We start from the raw sequence: 24,999 nt of genomic DNA on the forward strand, positions 1-24,999 counted from the left end.
GAATCTTTCTCTGCAGCATGTTTTTTTTTATTTCTTGTGTTCACAAATATTGAGGTCCAGGTCATGAATCATATCAAAAAAATCTTTATTTTCCCAGGGTGCAAAGAAGCTGTGTCCTCAGTGCAACACAATCACATCACCTGGAGACCTCAGACGGGTTTTCCTCTAGCTCGGCCTCAAAGATTGGCTCTGGAAGTTTTTTGTTCTATTCCAGCCAATCAGAAGTGGACCTATGGGCAGCTGGTCTGTCAAACATTTCCCAAATCCTCCTCCTCCTCCTCCTTACATGCTCCAGGTTCCTTTAGCATCCTCTTTCAAACTCCTGACAGTTTGAAGAGCAGCATGCGCGGGACCTGTCCACCAACTGGATTCCTGCTGCAGCATCAGTCATTTCTGAAGAAACAAGAGCTCAGGCACTAAAGAATAAAGGGAAAAAAATGGATTTGGGACAATATTTATCAATTTTTTACACCGTTGATCTGTTTTATGGGAAACGTTAAACTAAATTGACTTGCAAAGCACATATTCATAGTTAAGTGTATGTATGAATGGAGTAAGATGTGTATAAATAATGTTGACTAGCACAACGACCGCGTATTTGCTGTTCTTGATCATTTAGCAGCTGTCTGTTGAAAACACTCCTGGGATGACTACCACAGTCAAACTCTGACTTTGTCACTGATGCAGTTCTTTGTACAGCATCATTAAATTGACCAATGTTACTACAATAAAAATGTGTGTGAAGGTTGTTAACTCAACAGCGTGCTGCAGTGTGATTCACCTGTGACATGGGAAAGCTGTGGGCATGAACCCACAGCAAACATTCCTGTCGGCCGGCGAGTCTTTTTTGATAGCCTATTAGGACAACTCTGTGCGCTCCATAAGAAGTGGGTCACGGCAGGATTAGTCAAACCCAGAGCAGCTCATCTTAAGGTGACGGACACTAAACCATGCTATTCCAAGCAGACGTCTTTGTATTTCATCTCTTTAAAAGGCACCAGACTCAAAATAGCTGTTTTTTGACTCTTTGGGGGTGGGCGGAGCTAAAAGATCAACATGCACTTACACAGAAAAAAAACTTTTAAAAAGCACAATTTGAATCTCGTGTACCAAATTTAGCTTTTGAACTGCATGTATAGCTATGAATGAGAAATCGTTTTCAAAATGTAGAAATCTAAACTACTCTCTGACTAACAGACTGTTTAGACATAAAGGTTGCAGGCAACACTTTAGTTGACTTTAAATTTAATATTCTTGAAGGAAATCAAAAAAATCAACTGAAACGAAATAAAAAACACTCTTTAATAAATACATTCTGGGTTGATTTACCCTTAGCGTGCCTATGTGTGATTGGTCTGTGAGCTGAAGGGAGGTGGTGGTAATGCAGACTGACAGTCAGCTGGCTGGGAGAATCCGTATCACACACACAGATGAAGCTCACACAATCCATTAGGAAGGCTGACTGAAGAACCACCTGTTTGTGAACTTCTGCACAGTTTTGGCGCAACATAAAAACAAGAAAAGTAAGACCATGGTTTTAATATCTTTCTTAGCCAGAAATCAAACTGAAAGATAAGGAAAAAGCTGTTGTTATTTTAAAATATTGTACTTGATGTAATTTAGAATGTTTAACCCTTGTGCTATCTTAGATGACCCCACCCTTACTTTGACGTGTTCTCCCTACCATGACAAAGGTGGATAAAGGTGGAAAGATTTCATGTAATCCATGGACACCAGTGAAGATCACAAATCATTGAAGAAAGAAGGTTCAGAGCACTGTCTAGTGGGTCTAGATGACCCCACTCCCAATGTTGCCTAGGATAGCACAAGGGTTACGATTTGAAATACATTATGAAAAAGAGAGATTTATTTTTGTATGCAAAAGTAAAAACTGCTCCTTTAATCCCCTACGTAACATTTTAGTCGTCAAATTAGGCTATTGGAAACGGAACTTAAGCATAGTTTATTAAATCATAAGCTAAAAAATTCAAATGTTGCAAAATAAAGGTGAATGACACCATTTTTATAAGATGTCGAACAGGTGTGGCTCCTTGGTTTTTAGGTAAGTGATATAAACTCTGGAGAGTCAACATCCTCTCTGTGGTGCAGCAGGTAAATGGGTCACCTGTCCTGCACCCTGTTCGCCAGCCGCCGAGGCCAGATCCCATTAATCCTCCTGACTGACCCATCATGACTTCATTAACGCTCAGCTTCAACATTAACCTCAGGACCTCCGGCTGTCTGACAAGTCAATAAGTGGGACGTTGTTTAACAGTTTAATTAAGGTAAAACGTTCAGTGTCAAAGGATCGTTTAGAGAGATAAAAACTTTATTATTTTGAGTGTGCTGTGGCAGAGAAGCAGATCAAAAGATTAGCTTGGGTGAGTTTTGGGTGGCTAACAGGATACCTGACAGTTTACAGAAAAAAAAAAAAAAAGCGTTCAGCACCTGATTGGAGAGTTGTTACTGGGCTGATTCTTAATGGTCTTGGTCCCCATCTGTGTGAAAGGATGTCAGGACCGAGGCCGGTGGTGCTGAGTGGCCCTTCTGGAGCAGGGAAGAGCACTCTCCTGAAGAAGCTGATGAAGGATCACGAGGGAGTCTTCGGATTTAGCGTCTCACGTATGTTTTTAGGGTTATCACTCATCAGCATCCATGGCAAGACTTGCTGCACAAAAGAAAACTCTACAATAAACTAGATCAGCTTTCCCGTTGCCTGTTTTATAATGTTCAAATCTTTTCCATAGACACAACAAGAAACCCTCGACCGGGAGAGGAAGATGGAAAAGGTACTGAAGAAATAATTGATGTTTCACCACCTGAAAACTGTTTTCTCACCACCATTCAGCAGGCTTTTTGCAGTCAAACCTGCAGTTTTTAACACATATATCTCTCCAATTAGATCATATGTTTCTACTACATTTCCCTGGCTTCCCCACCTTCCCAGTCCTCAGAATCTCCACGACTCTTCTTACTCCCAAGTGAACTGCACAAGTGGTTTTGTTTGGTAAAGAGATGAACAGCTTTCTGTGCCTGTTTTGCTTTCTCCATAGGGCTGAACAAGCTCCCCATGCTTCTGGGGGCTACTTTACTTCCTGTAGCAGCCATCTTTTCCTCTGACGACTTAGAAACCTCATTTTCGTGTCCAAATGAATCAGAAACCACAGATAAAGGTGATCTCACTGTGATTCCCTATCACAGTTTTTTTACGGCAGAGGGATGGGGGTTACTTTCATCATCCTGGCATGCTGTCACTTGATAAATGTGAACGTAAAATGAGCAAAGTTGTGGTGTTAGAAATGCAGTTTAAAATGATGAGTCAGGATTAGACAGTTTACACTTTGGAGTAAAAAGCTTTTGAAAATAGCCCCCTGTGATGCCTCTTTAGTGATTCCCATCTCCATTATCCCCTCTAAGAGGATGAATTTTGCATTGTCCCGAAGAAAAAATCTGTAAAGATTTGTAATCACCTTTCATTTAGGCTTTAAAAAATCAACGTGTTTTCCTATTTACAGGATCCCTGTCCCATCATTGCTGCTAAATTTCAATTTTTCTGTGTAAAAAAACAAATTTTTAACTTTTCACTACAAAAATCCTTCCAGCCATTTTAGTAACGAGAAGTGAATCCTGGTCACTTTGGGTCATAGGAAGTTTTTTTTCTGTGAGTGCTGGTTGAAAACGTGTTGTGCTTGTTATCTGCTTGTTTACAGCGCAGTTGTGAATCATGTTGTCATGATAATGATTAGCAGCAGGCGTAGTAACATGTTCACTTTTGAAACTCTGGTGTTTTAGATCTTTGTAGGCTTTGATGTTTGGAGGACTTAGACCGATAGAGCCGGTATGGACAGAAAAATGTGTTTCTGCAATGGAAACTAATGCAATATAAGACTAGAAGTAAAAGTATTTTACCACAGATTGTTTTTGCAAATGCAGCAACTTGGGATGAAACAGAAACAGGCATGATCTCTGACAGGAAGATATTTAACTAAATGAGCAGTCATGATTTCTATTTCCACACTAGTTTTTCATTTTTTCTATTTTTATTAAGTTACTCTTAATACAACACCATTTACCTGACCCATATCTCTGCTTTGGAGAGTTAAATAAATGACTCATTTCATTTCACAGACTACCACTTCACAACGAGGGAGGTCATGCAGGAGGGCATCGATAATGGAGAGTTTATTGAAAATGCAGAGTTTTCCGGAAACATGTATGGGACAAGGTAAAAAGATTTACCTTTTTTCTTTAGATTTCAATTGTTGCTTTGGAGGAAAAAAAAAAAAAAAAGAGAGAAACACCCTCAGAGAAAACAGCGGTTCTGGTAAAGCCTGATGCAAAATGTAATAAGATTCATGGCTTAAGCAAATTGCCCTTGAGCTTCATAACAAGGATCAAGAGGATATCTAATGATCTGGTGACAGATGGAGCTTTACCCCTTAAGTCAAAAAGAGCAACTCGGCAGCTTAGTACCTTCTGTGTCACATTTAATCTCTCCCTCTGATTCTGGAGATAACACTTTCCCACTGAGTCTGAGCGGCATGGATCAATGCAGCAATCCCACCTGAGTTACTCTGTGTTAGAAATGAAACGTGATTAAAAACATAGTACCTCCTTAAACACCCATGAGACTTGGTTGTTGAGAAACCCAATTGTTTTGTAGTAAAGCCGCCGTGGAAGACGTCAGGGCCAAGAATCTGATCTGCATCCTGGATGTGGACATCCAGGGGGTGAGGAGAATCAAAGAGACTGACCTGAACCCCATCTATATCTCCATTCAGCCTCCATCCATTGAGATTCTGGTAAATACTGAATTTAGATTAACATATTTACTGTTGTTTTTCCTTATTCTTTATGATAGAAATGTTTCTGTGTTGGAATGTAGCAAAAATCTTTGATTGTTAATAAATGTCCTGACTTATGATTTGATTGTTTTCATCAGTTATTACACTCACCACCCACTTTATTAGTAACACCTTGCTAGTACCAGATTGGACCCCCTTTTCCCTTCAGAACCACCTTAATCCTTGGTGGCATAAATTCCACAAGGCAATAGAAACATTCCTCCCAGAGTTTGGTCCTTATTGACATGATAGCATCACCCAGTTGCTGCAAATTTGTCGGCTGAACATCCATGATGCCAATCTCCCATTCCACCACATCCCAAAGGTAAAATATTGATCGTGATTAGGGTGGATGTTGTCCTCAGGGTCGGTGGTTTGTTTCCCGCTCACCCAAACCAACTGTTGTGGTGTCCTTGGGCAAGACACTTCCTCCCTGCCTACACACTGGAGGCAAGGAGGAAGTGCCTAAATGCCTAAATGCATTCAAAAGGATTCCACTGAATGCAGATGACTGTCCTGGTGAAGGTCAGTTACAGTGTGTGTTTATTTGAAGAAAAACGTCCTGGCAGCCACGCCTGTCAGTCTGTCCCAGGGCTGGCTACATCAGTAGTTAACATCATCAATCATGAATAAGGAGTGAATGAACAATAGATACACACTGTAAGCATCTGGAAAAGTGTATAAAAATGGTGGACATGGTCAGCAACAATACTCAGGAAGGCCTTGGCATGTGTCACCATGCTCAATTGGTACTAAGGGGTCCAAAGCATGCCAAGATGAGATCCCCCACACCATTACACTACCACCACCAACCTAAACCGTTGATCCAGGGCAGGATGAATCCATGCTTTCATGTCGTAGAATTCTGACCCTACCATCTGAATGTGCCAGCAGAAATGGAGACTCACAATGTTTTTCCAATATTGCATTGTCCAGTTTTGGTGTGCCTGTATGAACGGTAGCCTCAGTTTCCTGTTTCTAGCTTTTTTCTGACCATTCTCTGTAAACCCTAGAGATGGTTGTGGGTGAAAATCCCAGTAGATCAGCAGTTTCTGAAATACTCAGTTCGTCTGGCACCAGCAACTATGCCACAATCAAGTCAATCACCTTTCTGCCTCACTCTGATGCTCAGTTTGAACTGCAGCAGATCCTCTTGACCATGTCTACATGCCTAGATGCATTGAGTTGCTGCCATCTGATTGGCTGATTAGACGCTGGCATTAATGAGTAGCTGAATAGGTGATCCTGATAAACTGGCTGCTGAGTGTAAATTACAAGGCTTCACTGTTTTATAGAGAATCAGTGACATTTTGGGTGATGTCATGTTCTTCTATCTTCAGGAGCAACGCCTGAGAGACAGGCAGACAGAAACGGAGGACAGTCTGCAGAAACGTCTGGAGGCCGCGCGCATCGACATGGAGCTCAGTCAGTTTCTATCCACTGGTTCTTGAACACCACCCTCCACTACAGCAATCATACAAACTGCCTGAGTTTTGCCTTTTTCAGGTAAAGAACCCGGAGTGTTTGACGTTGTCATCATCAACGACGATCTGGAGAGGGCCTACGAGGAGCTCAAAGACATCCTCAACGAAGTAAATCAGAAAAAGCCATAACTTTTCACTTTTATTCCCCTCCACTTTTCAAATATTTGACGTGCTTGTTATCTTTCCTTACAGGAAATCCAAAAGGTCCAGGATGCAAAGTAAAAAAGGAAACTATGCCCATGATGTCATGTGAAACAAAAAACTTCCATCCATGAGCAAAAAAAAGAAAAAAAAACTCTGCTGCTGCCTGGAGAAATGCATGTTTTTTGTACTCTTCTGTGCATTTCATAATTAATCAGAGGACAAGGGACAACTCCAGGTTGAAACTGATAAACAGATTTTGTGTAAGTTTTAGAACTAAATACTGACACCTATTTATGATGATCATTTATCACCCTGGTAGGCTCAAACTGCCAAACGCAAGCGTGATGCACACATGATCACCTCCAGTCTCCAGAAAATGGTTCTACTGTTATTGATCAAACCAAAATAAACAGAACTACCAAAGACTTTGTATTATCTGTATTATGATTCTATCAATACATTTGTTATTTACTCTATCTACTAAATGTCAGAGTATCTTAAGTACCACAGCTGTGTGTGTAAACACAAATAAAGGATTTAAGAACAACAGCACATTTCTGAGACTTTTAATAAATATTTATTTTTCCTTTTTGGGTGTACAGGGATGGGCGATTCACCCACAAAAGCTTTAAAGAATTGAAGAAAACCTCCAAGTTTCTATTGTTTTAAAATAAATGACAGGTCATGCAAAGTTTAAAAATGTTTAACTATATTTCTCTTCAAAGAAAAGAAAACATGCATACTTTTCAGATTTTTGCATTAAAGTACTGCGTCACTGTCTGAAGCCTCATGCGTTGCTGTGCAGCCTGAATTTCAGCAAAGCTTCATCCCTGATATTTTTCTTTTAAATCAAAGCATAAAAAATGCAAACAAACTCTCTTCCAATGCTCAGGAAACTTCTTAAGACCCATTTTGAAATAAGAGACACGAAAAACAGATTTTCAGATGTTTCAGGAGAACACAGTTGAGGAGAAACTTTTCACGTCTGGCGTTGTTGTTCTACAAGCGGAGGGGGATGTGAATCTTTGTGCGCACCTGATCTCGTTTCTCCTCCTTCTGCTCGAGGTAAGCTTTGAGTTTGTCTGTGGAGAAACACACTTTGGAGTACCTGGCTCTGTGCGTGGCCCGATGGGCCCGCAGCCACGGGTTCTGGAGACACTCTGCGGCAGTGGGTCTTCCCCTACAAAACATTCCGTTGGGGAAATCAGGTCTGCTCTTCAAACAAATGCACACCGCTACTAAAGTTTACTCACCAGGGTTTGTTGTTCAGGCTGCTCTTCATGAAGGTTAAGGCTCCCTCGGAAAGACCCGGGTAGCAGCATCCAAACTGGATCTTCCCTTTCTTGATATGTTTGTCCTGCTCCCAGCTGTGGTCTGCCTCAAACGGGCTGTCAGCGCTCAGCCTGCGGTGCAAACGGCATAAATTCACTAAAGCGAATGGAATCCTGGATTAAAACAAGACAAAGTCTAACTTTGTGTTAATACATTTTTTAATTCAACATCAAATTTAGGAAATAACCCAAAATGCTCTCATGAATTCTTATCTAACGACCCCAAATTCTATATTATTTTACATTCATGTAATTATTCTTTCATTTTATTTTCTTTTAACAATCTTATCTCGCCAAATTAGTAATGTCAACATCTATTTTTCTTCCCCTTGTGGTGTTCGCTCGCTGTATTTATGGCTCCCAAATGTATTTATATCCATTTTCCTGAAATGTTGTTGATTATTGCAAAAAGTCCAACAAGAGGAAAAAGAAAAACCTGAGACATCTGTCATGGTTCTGATCCGCGTTATGATTCTGAACAGTCGAGTGTCTCCATGCTTACATGATGAACGACAGAACTCCAATAGCCCACACATCTGTCTCAGGACCCACACCCTGACCCTCCAGGATTTCAGGAGCTTTAGGAAGAACAATATAGACTGACAAAAAAAAAAAAAACATGATTATTACAGGTTTTATTTTTCCTGTGCAATCCTACATTACTTGCACGTGTAATAATCTGCATTTGGAATAAGGTTAAAATGAAAAAGATTGTAAATGAACTTGTGCGTGTTAGGTTATGGGAGCCAGGATCATCTGGATGAAGTTTAGTCGAGTTATTTCCACCCATCAATCCATCTTCCCTGAATGAAAGTATACCTTTTCTGCGGCAGTCTGTTGGAAGGCCATGACATTTTAATAAATTAGGAAAATCTACAACTATCGAAGCATTAAACCACAAAGCAGGAAGTGAAAAGAGAAGCACATGTTCACCTTTGCTGTCGGAGATGCCGTGGATGTGCTCGATGTGAAGGGGCTGTCCGGGTACGAAGCACTGGGCGGAGCCAAAGTCCACAATCTTCAGGTGGTTGCAGTCGTCCACCAGCATGTTGTCAGATTTCAGGTCCAGGTGGACGACCCGCCGGCTGTGAAGGTAGTCGACTGCACTGAGGATCTGAACCAGCAACTCTGTGACATGGGTCTCCGCATACAGATCTCTGAGGAAACATGTGAATCAAGGAATTTAACTCAGGTCTTTGTAAAAACAGCATCAAAAATATATATATTTGGTTTGATTTTTCAAACTGACTTTATTGAAGAGAATTGTTAACATGGAACACTTTTTTTGAATTCCTAATCTGGATTTATTGTTTTCAGATAAAAATAGCTTTGAGCTTTGAGCTCCTATTTGACCTGTTGACGAAGAGGCACTTGGCTTACCTGGCAGCCAGACTGTGGAGCAGCTCCTTGCCAGGACACAGCTCTTCCACCAAAACCACATGGGACGGGGCAATGAGGGCATCCTGTAGCTGAACAAGGTGAGAGTGATGGAGTCTCCTCAACAGCTGGTATTCCCGTAAAACCAGCTGTCTTTGCTCTGACTGGTAAGACGTGATCTTAGCAGCAAACACGTGGCTGGTTTCAGCGTCCCTGCACAAGGTGAGTACACTGAAACGACCCCTGGGGGGCGCAAAAGCAGGAAGGGGGTGAGTTTGATGGGGAAATGGCTCGACCACAGTGTTGTCCACAAGCAAAAGTTAGAAATACCTGTTGATCTCAGACAGGAAGCTGTAGCTCTTCTTTGACGTCTGACCTTCTCCTACGGTGACCTTTGACTCAAGTGATTCAATCTGAACGAGAGGAATGAGGACCTCTGCAAAGCAACAACAAAAATGCGTTAATCTGCCGGTTACTGAAACGTAAGTTTACATCTTGTTCTGTGACTGTAAGGAAAGCCACAAAAGTTAAAAAGAGCCTAGATCATTTCAAGGAGCAAAATCACTCACACTGAACGCACAAACACTCTGACCTTCAGGGTGAGTCGCCATGACGACAGGGGATGATGCCTCACTGAAAGGTCCTGATGCTGTTTTGGTGATGCACCCCACCCTGAACACATAAGAAGCCCCTCTGGGTAAGTCCTTTACTGCATAGCAGCTGTCGGTCACCTGATCAGCCAGGATTGTCCATTCCCCACCTGAAGGTTCACATCACACAAAAAAAGAATTTACTATTACCAAACAAATTAATGAATGCTAAGTACACACCTTTTTTTTTTAGCAACTTTATACATAATAAAACAGATAAACAAATACACCCAATAATAATCCAGTCAATCTTTTTAAGTTGATAATAAATACCTCTCTGGAAACAGGTTGTGTGCCACAGTCTTTTAAATATGCAGTTGTTAAGCCTCTTCTGAAAAAGCCCAGTTTAGATCCGAACAACTTGGCCAACTATAGACCAACATCAAACCTCCCCTTTATTTCTAAAATCCTGGAAAGAGTTGTAGTTAAGCAGCTTTACCGCCACCTACAGGACAACAGCCACTTTGAAGACTTTCAGTCGGGGTTCAGACCCCACCACAGCACTGACACTGCACTAGAGTCTCTAATGACTTGTAATTGGCCTCAGAAAAGGGACTACTTTCTATTCTGGTCCTGTTAGACGTCAGTGCAGCCTTTGACACTATCGACCACAGTATTTTACTCCATAGATTAGACCATGATATAGGGATCAGAGGATCTGCCCTCCTGTCGTTTAAATCCTATTTATCCGATAGTTACCAGTGTGTTAATGTACATGGACAGTCCTGTCATTACACTCAAGTTAACTACGGAGTCCCACAGGGCTCCGTTTTAGAACCCATCCTGTTTATGCTTTATATGCTACCCTTAGGAAACATAATCAGGAAACACAGCATTAAGTTTCACTGGTGTGCAGATGATACACAGTTGTGTTTAAGTATTAAACCTGACCAGAATGACCATATAGAGAAACTGAATGCCTGCATCAGTGACATCAAGACCTGGATGACAATTAATTACCGCCTCCTGAACCCAGAAAAAACCCCCGAGATCATTATACAAGGTCTTAAAAGCCTCAGAGATGCTCTGTCTGCTCAGATAGTCTCCCTGGATGGTATAAGTATAGCCTCCAATTCCACAGTTAGAAACCTTGGGATTTTATTTGACCAAGATTTATCATTTAAGGCTCACATATCTCAGGCGTGTAGAACTGCCTTTTTTCACCTGCGGAATATAGTTAAGATCAGAAATATACTTTCTAAAAGTGATGCTGAAAAACTCATCCATGCATTTGTTACGTCGAGGCTGGATTACTGTAACTCCTTGTTAGCAGCGTGTCCTAAGAGCTCCTAAAGAAGTCTCCAGCTTGTTCAGAATGCAGCAGCTAGATTGTTAGCTGGAACTAGCAGAAGAGATCACATCACTCCTGTGTTGGTTTCACTTCACTGGCTCCCAGTTGATTCTAGAATCAAGTTTAAAATCCTCCTGCTAACCTATAAGCCTTACATGGTATAACCTGATCCTATATTAAAGACCTCATAGTGCTTTGAGTTGATGTTTAACAGACTGGTGTTTGGACATTGTTACTATTGTGGCCGTATTTAGTTTTGTTTTTTTCTTTTTTATTCTGTGTATTGTGCAATTTATTTCTATCCAAGTGTGGATCTTTGACCGGTGAGCTCAAAGATGGCTCATGCTGAGTGTCAAGCAGGGAGGCATTTTTGAAGTCTTTGCTATGACTCAGCCTGAGTTTGAACCCAGGACCTTCCAGTCACTGGGTGGACACTCTAACCACAAGGCTGGTGGAGACAGCCTTCAACATAGCACCATGAGGACCTCCAGGTCTTCAGTGCAGCTTGGCTTTCTTCTCTATCTGACTTTGACCTGACTTGAGCAGACTTGTGCTTTAGTGTGTTGTCTTTGTTTAGAGGCCCACTCTGTATAGTTTTTGTTCAGTGTGACTTATAATAGTTTAGTGAAGGGGTGATTAGTACACATTAGTCCAGGGAGATTAGTGTTTGCCTTTTTTTCCCCTTTTCTTTTGCTGGTAAGATTTCTGATTTCAGTTTATTTTGGTTCACCCTGACGCCTTTTTGCTTCACCTGAATTTTTTTTGTAAATAAATTTGTTACTTTTTATAGAGCTTTGATGTTATAATCTTCTAAATCTCCCCTAGATATAAAAAGGACATGACAACATACCTATGAATGTAGATCATTCCACAAAATCTTTTTAACACTGTTCCAAGTTTAATCATTTTAAAGCTCAATGCCCCTCTTTATTCACCCTCCTCCTAATTCAAAAAAAGTTTTTTGCAAGTGAAAAGGAAGCAAGTTGTATCTTATGTCACATAGTAATGTGACATAAGATGGAGGGGTGGACAAACCTTTTGACTTGTGGGCCACAAAGAGTTCTAAAATTTAAACAAAAGACCATGCCAAGCAGATGGTGGAGTGATTTAGTAATCCACCTCATCGATATCATGTATTCCAGTGTGGCGGGCTGCATATGTTTTTAATAGTTAGCCCACACCATAACTGAACCGTCTCGAATGCTATGAAGTCACATAATTTCAGTATTCTAGATCTAATAAATAGGGGGACGGGTGCTTTCAGTCATTAGCCAAAACCCTTTTTTGTAGTGTTTGCAAAGGATGAATAGTTTATATGTGCTAAATTATTGAAAATGTGGAGATATCAGAGTTAAAAAAAATATGAAGGTCGTATTTGGCTTTACTTATGAGGTTTTCAACTGATTTTATCATTAATAATTACCCCTAAGAATTTAGTTTAATGTGTTATATATCTATTAATCTGTACTTGATTTGAGGAAAGTATTTTTTTTTTTTATGGATAGTTGGAACAATAAATGTCTTTAGAATGTCGACACTTTTAATGATCAGGTCAAACCAAAACTTGAAATTAAGTGCTGGTAATCTAAATTTGACTGAAATATAGTCCAAAAAAAGAAGATTTTTCCTTTTTATTGAGACACTTACTTAATGGCATTATCAATTATAAATAAATATGTGATAAAATGATTTCTATGAATTTGAAGAAAACCTGGAAGCTTGTTTTTAAACAAAACCGACCACGTGGAGGCTGCCTGTGAACTCACCGTCTGTGCAGTACTGCACGCAGTAACTGACGGGATCGCTGGACCGAACGGGCCTCCACACCAGCAGAACCCCACCTCTGTGTAACTGCAGCACCTCGGGCTTGTTGGGACGAACTGGCTCATGCAAACGTTGAGAGACAGTGAAGAACACTGGGCAATAGCTACAAATGAACGACCAAAACAGAACATCTTTTTCTTACCTTGTGCTTTCTTAAATGATGGAATTTTAAAAGATGCAAACATCTTTGAACTTTTCTTGTCCAGGGAACTTCTGCTGTCTCTTTCAGGTGGGATCAGATCAGATCCTTTCACTATGGGTCCTTACAGAAGAACGAACAAGTCAAACAAAACAGCTCAATACAGTGAACCTTTTCTAGAAATAACGTACCTCCTTTACTCAAATCCTCCTTACTAGACGACTTTGAAAACAGTTTGGTGAGGCTGGATGCTGAGGCTTTCATCTTCTTCCTCAAAGACATAGTGGGGGTGTCAGGTTTCATGATTTCTCCAAGTGTGGGGCCTAACTCTGTGTTATCCAGCTGGGAGTAGGAATGACCGGTCCAGGACTGCCTGCGGAAAAACTTGAGGATTCCCAGTTTTGGGGACTTTCCTGAAGGCGGTGGAGCTTCAAGGGCTGGAGCAGAAGCATGTCTCTGAAGGCCGTCTTTTCTGTCCCGGGCTCTTGGAGGTCTGTCTGGAGTCTGTAGAGAGCAGAGGCTGGGACTTGGGCTTGGTGTCCCAGATTGACCCCTGCTGTTAGATAGATTAGGGTTAGAGCGTGTGCGATTACGCGGTGGTGCTTTAGGCACTGAGTTTCTGGGTGTTACTCGATGAAATGAGCTTGGAGGCGGTGGAAGGAGGAGCTCGGCCTGTTCATCATATCCATCACTCTCCCCGGATCTGTAGTTTTCTCTCAGGTGGCCATGACTCAGCTTCTCAAATGAGCCCAGTCGGCTTGAGGACTCGGAGCCGCCATGCGCCAGAATGAATGACTCCGCCAGAGAGCCTTGGGAGCCAGTGAAAGCTTCTTCCTCTGTCTGAGCCTGCTCCAGTCTGGACCCCATTCTGCCTCCAGCAATGACATCTGAGGCTGGAGATGATCCACTCAGAGTCTGACTCCTTTGTCCCGGAGTGACAGAACCTCTCCTTCTTGATGCTCGCTGAGAGTGCACCACAGATGGCAGGGATCTCCCTGCCGCGTCAGAATCTGTGAAGTCCTCCTTCATGCTCTGAGTCCCCTCTTCATCACTTCTCCTGACGTGAATTGGTGACGAGGGAGATCTTCGTGAATATTCATCCAGAGACCGACTCCTTCTGTGAGGTGGTAGATTAACATGGGCAAGGCTCACTCCACTGTCAAAGGAGCAGGACTTCTGCATGGCGGGCTGGACGGATCCCCGCCTTTGAGCACGACCCGTTTCTGTTTCGTCCTCCACATATTCGATGAGAGGCTCATTGAGGCGACCTGAGAAGCTCCTCCTGAGGGGCTTCCGGCCTCTCTCCTGCTTCTTTGCCTGGAATTTGTCCCTTAGCGTCATGTGTCTGGCAGACATGGGTGAAAGTTGTTGGGAGGTGTTGTAAAAGGTGCTGCAGATTAGGCTCCCTCGCGGAATGCGTCCTCCATCACTGCCCGAACCCTCGTCCCCTTCAGAAAGATAAAGGGAGGGATTGCTGTCTTTGCTGAAGCGACGCTCTCTTTGAGGGGTTCCTTGATCTGTTGTTGTTGAAGAAGCAAATGACTGTCTGCTGATACTTCGCTCCATTCCACTCCTCCTTTCCAACATCTCCTCATCCTCTTCCTCCCCAAGTGTGCCTTCATCGTCCTCCCCACCAAAGTGGTATTTAGAAAATGGCTCTGGAATTTGTGCCCTCTCCGCCATAGGATCAAACTCCTCGTCTGTTTCCACCTCTTCCTCTGTCTGGCTGCAGTGCTGGAAGAAGTCCCAAGAGTCGGCTTCATCGTATTCAGACGAGGAGCCGCTGCTCAGGGAGGTGCTGCTGTGCGCCTGCGGATCTCTGGGAACTGTCACAGAAGTCTCTCTGAGAGGAGCATCCAGCAGCTCAGGAAGAGGTCTGAGCGTGAGAACGGAACCGATGCACGTCAAAGAACGCTGAGGAGACACGGTGACGTCCATGTCAAAAAAAACATTTTTACCGCATGAAAGTTGTTCAGCCCTCAAGGCTGCTCACCTGCCATTTCCGTTTAGAGATGAAGACTTTTAGACTCCTCGTGTTAATTTTATCTGTGTCTTCTCCAGCACTTTCATCCTGGGATAATGGTAATGCATTATAATGAAGCATTTGTGCTTAACAGAGCAAAACTGAGACAGAGCAGCATTTATCTCACCTGGAACCACTCATGGCTCAAACAGTCCATGGCAGACGGTCGCTTCCTGTGCATTTAAAAAAAAATGTTAAAGTCTAGGAGGAAAAAAGGAAACAGGCAGTAAATAATACTCTGGATATGTAGTTTTGCATCAAAACTTGTAAGATTTAGCTCATTTTTCATTAGCACGCCTATAGTTGAGCTTTACAAAACCAATTTCTCTTGGATTACAAAACTTGAATAAATGAAATTTTTTTTTTTGATAGATTCAAAATAGATTCAAATGATCACATTAATCACATTTAATTATTACAGACAAATTAGGGTGATATCCAAGGGATAATGCCAGATGAGGTGTCAGTTATCATAAATTACTGGGGTACGTGGAGGGCTAACGGTGACCTGGAATAAGGTTTGTCAACATTTATATTATGGTATTAATAAAAAGTTTGTGGTCAATATTTTCTGGATTGCTCAGAAAATTGTTTCTACTTAATTATGTGTTAAATTAGATCACTTTGGGCCTGATGTTTTGGTCTTGTTGGTGTAAAAGTAAAGGTTGGAAGTCTGTAAGAGTCACTTTTTTAGTTGTAATCTAATCTTTTACTGTGCTACAATGTCACAAATTAAAATTAATTAATTCAAAATAAATTAATTAATCACACTAAATAATTAATCGCATTAAAAAAAGATTCTTTGCTCAAAAATCACAAGGAAAAAAGCTTTTTTCAGATTTAAATGTCACTTGAAGTAGAATTTTAGTAAAAGCTTAATAGCTGCTGCCTTACTCTGGATCTGGTTGAAGGAGCATGCGAAGAAACTTCTTGGCTTCAGAACTTCTGCCGTTAACGTCCGGAGTGTCCCAGTTTAGAGTTCCCTCCCCAACCATCAGCAACGTTGCACGGTCAGTGTCTCCAACAAAAGGGCATCGGCCCACCAGACTATCAGAGGGAGGACCAAGATTATTAAGTATTAAGTTAACTAGTGACATTAAATTATTATCTTCAAAGTTACATATACTTACCACAGGTATGTTACAACACCCACAGCCCTAAAAAAAAATGTCTGAGATGAAAAATACTGTTTTTGCATTGAAATTGTAATATTTGTCAATAAATTTACCAGATATCAGAGGCCACAGTGACAGGTTCTTGGTGAACAATTTCAGGTGCAACAAACTCCGGTGTGCCAAACATACTATACTGGTGTCGGGACGCGTCTATTTCCTGGCAGAAGCCAAAGTCGCAGATCTTGATCTCATCTCGTGGAGGATAAACCATTAAAATATTATCAGGCTAAATGGGGAACAAATGTAGAAGTTAACACAAAGTTATAATTTGATTAAGGTTAAAATGAAAGATATCTCACCTTAATGTCAAGATGCAAAATGTTCATGCTGTGAATGTGCCCAACTCCTTCAAGAATTTGTTGGATATAGGACTGAATCTGGAAAACCTTTATTTTAGAAGCTGCACAACAACATGAAAATAATTTGTGTGTAAAGGTGAGTGTACCTCTTTCTCTGAGACAGAGCTTTGCAGTAACAAGTGATCCAGGAGTCCATGAGAGCAACACCTGCAACCAATGTTAAATGTATTTAAATATGGACAAATTGATTTGATCAGTTCAGTGCTGTCATATAAAAATGGACAGATACATTTCTGAGATCAGGACCAGCGTGCGCCTAGTGCAGAAGAAATCCAGCAGACAGGCGATCCGGGGATGAGCCAGGCGGGAGAGCAAGTCCCTCTCCTGAAAGGCTCTGGTGCGAGTGCTGCTCCGCAGAGGCAGAAACTTGGCAGCAAAGACTTCACCTGTCCGTCTGTGAATGACACGCTTCACCACCCCAAATGTTCCCCTTCAAAACACAAAGTTTCATAATCATTGGAGATGATCTCCGCTCCGAGATGAAGAAAGCGACTATGGTATTTACCTTCCAATCTCCTCGTGGACATCATATACGGAGAAAAGCTTTCTTCTTTTGCCCAGCTCCACCTCTCTCTCCTGAGACTCGAGTGGACCTACAGAAAAAAATCAAGTGCTGTTATTAAGATCATCATCGCACCCTTTTTATCTCCCGTTCACCGATGTGTGTGATCACTGAAAGGGAAGAGGAGCCAGCGGAAATCTTACCCTCTTCAACGGTGAGCTGCGCTTCACAGGAGGCCTGGCCAGAGTCATTGTGAGCGTAACAGGTGTAAATGCCACTGTCCTCACCCTCACTGCACACTACGGTCAGGGAGCAACGAGCACCGTGTTGCACTATCTTTACATTCTCATTCGCCATGAGCACCCCTCCATCCTGCAATAAGAAAAAAAAGGACTTGGCAGCACTTGTGTACAGTGGAGGAAATGAGTATTTGATCCATTATTTTATTGCAGTTTATCATTATTGCATTAATACTATTTGATCCGATGAATATTTTGTAGATTTGTCCACAAAAAAGGACTGTCTGTTATCAAATAAATTCATTTGACCAGCAAGAGATAGAAAATCAATAAATTGGCTTTAAAAAATTCATATAAATGGATTGGTATTTTATTAAGAGAAAAAATCGAAACCGTCTTTTTGGAAAGATTTAGTAATTTGTGGCAAAACCCTTAATAGAGAGAACAGAGGTCCGACATTTCTTGTGGTTGATAAGCAGGTTTCTGCACATATCAGGAGAAATTTTGGTCCACTTTTCTTTGCAAATTAGGATTAAGATTTAGTGGCTGTCAGCTAGCCACTCTAAGCTTCAGCTCTCTCCACAGGTTTTCTATAGGATTAAGGTCAAGAGACTGGTAGGGCCACTGCATGACCTTGATGTGCTTCTTCCTCAGTCATTCCTTGGTGGCCTTGTTGTACGTTTTGGATTATTATCCTGTTGGAAGACCCTTCCATGGCCCATTTTAAGCCTCAAAGGAGGTTCTCACTCGGGATTTGACGGTAAATGGAGCATTTTTCTTCCTTCAAACACAACGGGTTTGGTTAATACCAAAGACCTCCATGTTGGTCTCATCTGACCACAGCTCCTTTTCCCAATCACTCTCTAAATCATGAAGACGTTCATTGGCAAACTTCACATGTGCCATCTTAAGAAGGGGGACTTTGTGAGTTCTGCGAGATGTTAAACCGTTGTGGTGTTAAGTATGAACAATGGTTTTCATGGTGACTGGGGTCCTGCAGCGGCCATAACCCTTGTGCTACCTTGTGGGGTCCAGATGACCCCACAAGACCTTTTTTCTTCAATGATTTGTGATCTTCACTGGTGTCCATGGATTCCATGAAATCCTCTCCACCTTTATCCACATGTGTCATGGTAGGAATAACACGTCAATGTAAGAGTGGAGTCATCTGGACCCCACAAGATAGCACAAGGGTTAAGATCATCAACTAATTCCTGCAGGCAAACCTAAAATATCAGCAAGGGATCAGATACTTATTAGTTCCACTAAATACATCATTGGCTCTAAAGTATTTTCCAAAAATACTAAATCAAATACAACCAGCAACATTCCAACAATAGTTCACACATGAAAAGAAAATACATAAGTCATGTGTAAAGTCTGAAGACAAACAAATCATCTGAACCCTCAGGTAAACTTGCATTAGTTCTCCCACCTTGAACCACTGTATCTTTGGAGCAGGTCTTCCTGTCACGATTGCTGTAAATGTCGCTGGTTGCCCAGGTTGCACACACAGGTCCTCAGTGGGTACCTGGATGGAGGGAGGAGCTGAAAAGAAAAAAAGAAAAATCAATGGATCATCCTACAGTCTGTTGGATCACGATAAACCCATAAGTTTATATACCATCAGTTATTTCCTGCATCTGCTCTGAGATGTAGATCTCCTCCTCTTCCTCTTCTAGATAAAGAAAATGCTGCTGCGATGCAAAGGCTTCTGCTTCAGAACTGTACTCTGGACTGGAGAAACAATTAAATTAACAGTAAAACAAACGTTAAAAAATGAGACATCTATTCGTAGATGGTTAATCATTCAAACTCTACTCGTATTGAATGGATTCAACGTGACGTGTGTGTGCTGTATAAGTGCAAATATCTCTACTTATGATTAAGAGCAATTATATTGTCAGGAAGATAGCATTCTTTCCTTTTATGAGTCTAAAGTTAAAGTCCCAATAGGTATGGGAAATTTGTTCTCCACCATCCCATGGGGGAGCAGTGAGCTGCAGACCCAGCCATTTGGTGGTCTTACCCCCCATTCTGACCCCTTAATGCTGACGGTTAACCAGGGAGGCACATGACTCAACTGTGGATTTGAATTCAAAACCTTCCAATCTTGAGGCCGGACACTCTCCACAAGGCCACTAAGTTGGTTTTGTTTGAATTTATCAAACTATGAAATGAAATAAAAATACAAACATTTGATGTTTTTCTATTATTTTTTACATTTTTATTTATCTCTTGTCTTCTGAAATCGCTTTCAATCAATCAATCCATCAATCCATCAATTAAAAAAAAAAGGAATAATGCAGAGAAAAAATGTAGACTCCAGAAGGAGAAGCTTACATGCTCTATGGTATTTCAAAGATATGTACGTGTTTTTAATTCTATAGTTCGTGGATGGTCATTTCAGACAAGTTGTATAACTTACTGTTCAGAGTATCCCAGTGGAAAAATCTTCTTTGCAATGGAGGCGGGGCTAAAATCAGTCTGTAACCATTTTTTTACAAAAGCAGCGGACCAGCCCTCTGAGTCAGCATCTAGAAAAACCAAATAGTTTCTCAGACAAACTTTCAGACTCCAATTGAGAGCATGCTTTATATTATATTTACAAAAAAAATATGCATCACAAAGGACATTACTTACGGTCTGGAGACAGTTAGCGTACTATGCTCTGTCTGTCTTACCTGGGTCGCTTTAACCCCTTTAAACCACCACATCAACAGGACAAAGAACATTTGCCCTCTCCTGCAAGGGCAGCAAGTGGCCACACCTGCCCAGCACATGACCATCTTGAAGGTGTGGAGAGTTAGCTGGGCATGCATTGGCAAGAGGAGAAAGGGGAATGTTGAGTGGTTATTTGTTATCATGATAGTGATGACTTACATGGAACGGTCCATGCGAGGAACCACCCTGTTTTACAACTCATCAAGGGAAAGTGGAAAAACATGAAGGTTATAGACAATGGACAGACAAACATGGAGTGAAAACATTTCAGTCAAATTTTACTGAATGATTTTTAACACATCAGCTGATCAAAAATGGAGCTAAAAGAGCCAAAATTCAGATAATTTTTGTATGAAATGTGTAATGAAAACAGTTTGAGTGGAAAAATGATGAAAAAAACATTTAAACATCCAATACAGGAACTGTATCAGTGTCTTTTCATGAGAAAATATGTTGGGATGTGACATTTATGTTGCATAGCAGCCGCTAGATCCCCTCATTATGGCTACAGAGCAGAGCTATAGAGTCCTATGGCAGCATTTGAAGTTTCTCTCACACTTATACAAACTGTAATATATACATTACCGGATCACAATCTGAAGGTAGTTTCTAGAAGAAAAATTATGGACACCACATAACCTTAAATGCCATACTTAACACACTTAAATGATTGAAATGCTGTAGAAATGTGTCAGAATTTAGGCAGTATATGCATAAAAATGACAGAATACGAGAATTTGACAAAAAATTGCGACCATTGACTGTATATGAGAACTGGACCGAGATAATGTCGCCATGGAAAATGGCTTCCCTCTGGCTCCAACAAAATTAAGTCAATTCAGTTGCCATTTTTTTCTGATACGGAGCCATGTTGGAGCCAGACGACGTCAAAAAGTGACTAATCCAACTTGGCCGATTTCTATGGCAGAACCAGTCTCGCCAATAAGGAGTGAGCTTGCTGAAAGGCTACACCCCTACCACTTAAAGGTGGGCTCAGGAGAAATGATCGATCGTTCAACCAAGGGCCTGCAGGCACCACCTGCTTTTTTTGAGGCATGTGATTGGTCAGCTTATAACTTGAATAACTTTCACTACAGAAAGAATATCATAAAAAAGGATTATGTGTTAAAAAAAAAAAAAGGTAGCAGAGCGAAAATGGATAGTCAGACAGATAGAATGATTGAGTAATAACTGTTTATTTCTCAATTGAAGCCTATGGCATTTTGGCTTCTTAGAGCCAGCGGTATTCCTGTTTGGAATGCTCAAGGGGAGGGGTCACTCAGTCCAGTTCTCATATACAGTAGTCAATGAAGGTGACCTCAGCCTCTCCTCTGGTTTCAGCCAAAAATCTGTATTTGTTGCATCAAACACATGTTCTGCTGTTTAATTAAACTCCTGCTCCTCCACAGAAAGTCTTCCGTACCTGTTCCTGCCCCTCGCTGTCCGACTAACCTTTTCTGACATTCTGACATTCCTTTTAGGGTTTAGGATCTGTCTGACCTTTTATTTTGTCCAACAACATTATTAGTTATCGAACTCTACATTACCTTAAGGATTTGGACTACTATTGCAGAATTGTGGTTGTGTTTTATCAAGAGGAGTTGGGCACACTTTTGTGGGATCAACTAAAGCTCCAATGATTTCCCTGACTACCGGCATCCATCGACAATACCAAGATCCTGCCTGTTGCTGTTATTTCCCTTTTCACCACTGATATTGCCATGAAAATGTGGAGACCTGTTACATCTTTCCAGCTTCCTACCAGTTGAGAAATAAAAATATTACATTATTAGCAGTCCTGATTTTTGTAATTTTGAAATACAACCTTTTTTTTCTGTCAATCAATCCTCACAGTTACAATGCAAAAGAGCTTTCATCTCATGCATGTAATAAATGTTTACAGCTACTAGGTTTTGTCAAAATTTGTCACAGCACTAAAGCCAAATTAGAAATTCAAGTGTTTTATGTAGCAACTGCTCTATTCCATAACTGCTGGAAATCTAGGAACATTTTGATGTGGTAGTTTGATATACTTATGATGTAAGTTTGTATGTGAAATGGGGGGAAAAAAACAAAAACTGTGAGTATGAGAGTGAAATCTGAGAACAGTTTGAGTGTTTAAAAGGGTAGAGTGATCAAACTTGTTGCAGATTGTTGTGAAGAGATGTCGTTTGATGTAAAGCAAAGAGGATGACATGATCTGAAGTGATACTGGACAATAATGGCATGTGCTTCATTTCATCTGAAACAAACCTGAAAGTGAGGACCACTTTTGTGTGGAGGGTTACTGCTCCAGTCCTACCTTTAGCAGGTAAGTCATGGGGCTGGTCCTTCTCACTGTCAGTCGGTGGGACAAAGGCAGGACAAAGGCCCGCCTTACACTTCACGCAGCCAAGTTCATTCCAAAGCTTAAACCAAAAACATTTGCACCATGTACATCGGCAGTATTGGTAATGGATTTATAAAAGATTTTAGTGTCATACCTCACACTCATACTGTCCAATATCAGCCTCTGTAGCCCCGACGACCGTCAGAGATAAAATACCACTCCGAGCATCACTTACTATGGTGTATTTTTGCTGGTCAGTCAGCTCTTTGCCATCTTTCAGCCACCTGCAAGCCAATAGATTGGGCTTCTAAGAAACTTAAAACCCATAAACCATCAGCCCTTTACTGTGGTGACATTATCTCTTTACCTGACCCGTGGTAAAGGAATAGGAAACGTGGAACAACAAAACTGAGTATCCTCTCCTTCTATCAGGCAAGCACTCTCCAATCGACTCACAAACCTGGGTGGAGCTGAACAAAACAAGCACATTAAATAATAGTTCAAAAGTTCAGCTCATCTATTATCAGTTATAGAAAACAAAATAAGATTTAGCCGAGGAACATTCCAAACTCACCCTGCACCACCACCTTAGCCAGAGTGCCAGCACTACCCATGCAGCTCGTAGCGTAGCACAAATACTGTCCAGAGTCCTCAGGAGAGAGACTGTCCAGAATCAGATTGCACCTTCCTGAGCGGTCAGTTGTGATGATGTGACGTGGGTCGTCCTCCAAAGGAAGACCGTCTAAGAAATTTTGAAATAAAAATTAGAACTTCTCTTCAAAACTGCATCTCGGGGGAATATTTTTAACTGCAAAAAGTTAAAAATATCTTTTGATAGGATATCCATCCATTTATCTTCCACAGCTGATCCATAGCTGGGTATCATGAGCAGACATTTAAGCAGAGACCTCCATCTTCAGAAAAAAACATCCTCCAGTTCCAGCAGAGAAACCCCAAAAAGCTCTCAGGGCAGTCAAGAGATGTAGTCCCTGCAATGGCCTTCCCCAGGGCCTCCTCCCGTGGGATGTGATTAAAACACTTAACAGAGAGGCTTCTGAAGACTTTTTTAGCACCCCTCCTAGAAATTCAAAAAAACCCAACTCTAAGATGGGACTTCAGTGACATTAGTCCAGGTGTCTTTAATATGCTCAGTTCAGCTTTTTCTACCATGGGTGGCCGAGCCTTTAGTTACGCGGCTCCCAAACTCTGGTACTCCCTCCCTCCTGATCTCTGTAACTTAGACTCCTCACCAACTCTTAAATTCAAACTTAAAAGTCATCCGTTTAACTATGCCTTCTCCTTCTGATTAACATTTGATTCTCTGTCAGTTATTACTTACTGTGTTTTTAATGAGTTTTTGAACCTACTGACCTCTGTTTTTTATAGCGTCCTTGAGTTTCTTGAAAGGCGCTTTTAAATAAAATGGATAATTATTATTATTATTATTAATATTTCCAAAAAGGGTTTTGAAAGTGCTCTTTGTCTTAACTATTAACTCAGACCCAACCAAGGATCACTCAAGCTCTCAAACTAGATACCCATCTTAAACCTGCTTTCTTCCCAGTCGGGGTCATGAGGATGCTACCGCCTTCCCAGCCACAGAAGGGCACAGGTGGAGTAAACTCTGGACAGGTCCATTGCAGGGCCACATATGAACAAACAACCACACTGACATTCACATCTAAAGTAAAAAATATTAGAGTCACCAATCAACCCATGAAGCATGTTTTAGGACTGTGGGAGGAAGCTGGAGAACCCGGAGGAAAACCGGGGAGAACATGCAAACTCCACAGAGGAGCCAAGATTCAACCCAGGGCTAGCTGTCAGCCAAGAGTGCTAACCACTTCACCACCGTGCAGACCCAAACCAAACATATTATTTCTAGTTATAAATGATGAAAAAAAAGTTTGTTATTTTTAAACATACACTAAATTAAAAACAAAAACAATTTGAACGGTAGCATTTGTGGAAACGTTTTTTTCTAAATATCCATTCACTAGTTTATTAACCACTTAGATGATGAACATTTACATGCATTTTTTGTGTGTATTTTAACAAAGAGATTACAACCTTTAATCCAACTGATGAGGGGTTTTGGAGATCCAGAGACTCTGCAGGTCAGTTTAATAGTTTGACCTATTTTTGCAACAAAGTCCAACAGCTGTGACTCAAAAACTGGTGAGCCTGTGGATAAATGGAAACAAATTCTCATCCACACAAACAGGTTGAGAACATTTTCAGTCACTGACGGTCTAAAGCTGCCTTATATGTCATGAGAGCTGCGTAAAAGTTACTTTTAAACATTCATTTTTCTTTCTGGAAATCCTGAAAGATGAAAACGTACAGTTGGTGTGGAGGCTGCAGCGTTGTTGAAGCTCCTTTAGGTCCTTCAGCCAGGACAGCTTAACCAATGAGGAGGGGGCCTGGAGAATGTATCTGCGAATGGAGCCTCTGTGCTCATGCCACAAGCCCCAAGACCTTTCATCTCCACCTACAGACTCTCGTATCTCCACATCATTCAGCTGGATAAATTTCAAAACCAAAACGTGGTCCATGTTCATACA

The 24,999-nt window shown here is 41.3% G+C and overlaps 3 protein-coding genes across 7 annotated transcripts in view; 2 read left to right on the plus strand and 1 right to left on the minus strand.

The window, feature by feature from the left end:
* The window catches only part of rnf220b (ring finger protein 220b), a 34,229-nt gene extending 33,471 nt beyond the window's left edge, over positions 1-758 (plus strand). For both annotated transcript variants that reach the window (XM_023954130.2, XM_023954131.2), the window contains exon 16: positions 98-758. In XM_023954130.2, the coding sequence (XP_023809898.1) occupies positions 98-169 (72 nt within the window). In that variant the 3' untranslated portion in view covers positions 170-758. The remainder of the gene's footprint in view (positions 1-97) is intronic.
* A 645-nt stretch (positions 759-1,403) lies between these two features.
* guk1b (guanylate kinase 1b) lies at positions 1,404-7,021 on the plus strand. 2 transcript variants are annotated; one of them, XM_004067717.5, is made up of 9 exons: positions 1,404-1,523; positions 2,510-2,622; positions 2,748-2,789; positions 3,054-3,173; positions 4,129-4,225; positions 4,664-4,802; positions 6,185-6,269; positions 6,351-6,436; positions 6,521-7,021. In XM_004067717.5, the coding sequence occupies exons 2-9, from the start codon at positions 2,511-2,513 to the stop codon at positions 6,548-6,550; spliced, it is 711 nt and encodes a 236-aa protein (XP_004067765.1). In that variant the 5' UTR covers positions 1,404-1,523; position 2,510; the 3' UTR covers positions 6,551-7,021. The 2 variants fall into 2 exon arrangements, with proteins under 2 accessions (XP_004067765.1, XP_011472161.1); XM_011473859.4 differs by lacking the exon at positions 3,054-3,173.
* Positions 7,022-7,026: 5 nt separating this feature from the next.
* Positions 7,027-24,999, minus strand: part of obscna (obscurin, cytoskeletal calmodulin and titin-interacting RhoGEF a) — a 56,003-nt gene continuing 38,030 nt past the window's right edge. The window contains exons 51-80 of one of the 3 annotated variants that reach the window (XM_020702274.3): positions 24,780-24,957; positions 24,506-24,619; positions 23,010-23,177; positions 22,803-22,905; positions 22,590-22,719; positions 22,409-22,514; positions 19,811-19,919; positions 19,007-19,119; positions 18,818-18,930; positions 17,347-17,515; positions 17,147-17,234; positions 16,871-17,071; positions 16,728-16,788; positions 16,582-16,659; positions 16,336-16,508; positions 16,238-16,264; positions 16,002-16,154; positions 15,235-15,280; positions 15,078-15,155; positions 13,276-14,998; positions 13,088-13,207; positions 12,888-13,001; positions 9,773-9,940; positions 9,511-9,616; positions 9,184-9,423; positions 8,737-8,960; positions 8,623-8,637; positions 8,306-8,402; positions 7,726-7,875; positions 7,027-7,652 (exon numbers count right to left, since the gene is read on the minus strand). In XM_020702274.3, the coding sequence (XP_020557933.1) occupies positions 7,472-7,652; positions 7,726-7,875; positions 8,306-8,402; positions 8,623-8,637; positions 8,737-8,960; positions 9,184-9,423; positions 9,511-9,616; positions 9,773-9,940; positions 12,888-13,001; positions 13,088-13,207; positions 13,276-14,998; positions 15,078-15,155; positions 15,235-15,280; positions 16,002-16,154; positions 16,238-16,264; positions 16,336-16,508; positions 16,582-16,659; positions 16,728-16,788; positions 16,871-17,071; positions 17,147-17,234; positions 17,347-17,515; positions 18,818-18,930; positions 19,007-19,119; positions 19,811-19,919; positions 22,409-22,514; positions 22,590-22,719; positions 22,803-22,905; positions 23,010-23,177; positions 24,506-24,619; positions 24,780-24,957 (5,346 nt within the window). In that variant the 3' untranslated portion in view covers positions 7,027-7,471. Of the gene's footprint in view, positions 7,653-7,725; positions 7,876-8,305; positions 8,403-8,526; positions 8,638-8,736; positions 8,961-9,183; positions 9,424-9,510; positions 9,617-9,772; positions 9,941-12,887; positions 13,002-13,087; positions 13,208-13,275; positions 14,999-15,077; positions 15,156-15,234; positions 15,281-16,001; positions 16,155-16,237; positions 16,265-16,335; positions 16,509-16,581; positions 16,660-16,727; positions 16,789-16,870; positions 17,072-17,146; positions 17,235-17,346; positions 17,516-18,817; positions 18,931-19,006; positions 19,120-19,810; positions 19,920-22,408; positions 22,515-22,589; positions 22,720-22,802; positions 22,906-23,009; positions 23,178-24,505; positions 24,620-24,779; positions 24,958-24,999 lie in introns of all 3 variants that reach the window. The other 2 variants (XM_020702272.3, XM_020702275.3) reach the window with 2 other exon arrangements.

Source organism: Oryzias latipes, chromosome 4 (genome assembly GCF_053564925.1).
Source record: "Oryzias latipes strain Hd-rR chromosome 4, Olatipes_Hd-rR_3.1".
Lineage (NCBI taxonomy): Eukaryota > Metazoa > Chordata > Actinopteri > Beloniformes > Adrianichthyidae > Oryzias > Oryzias latipes.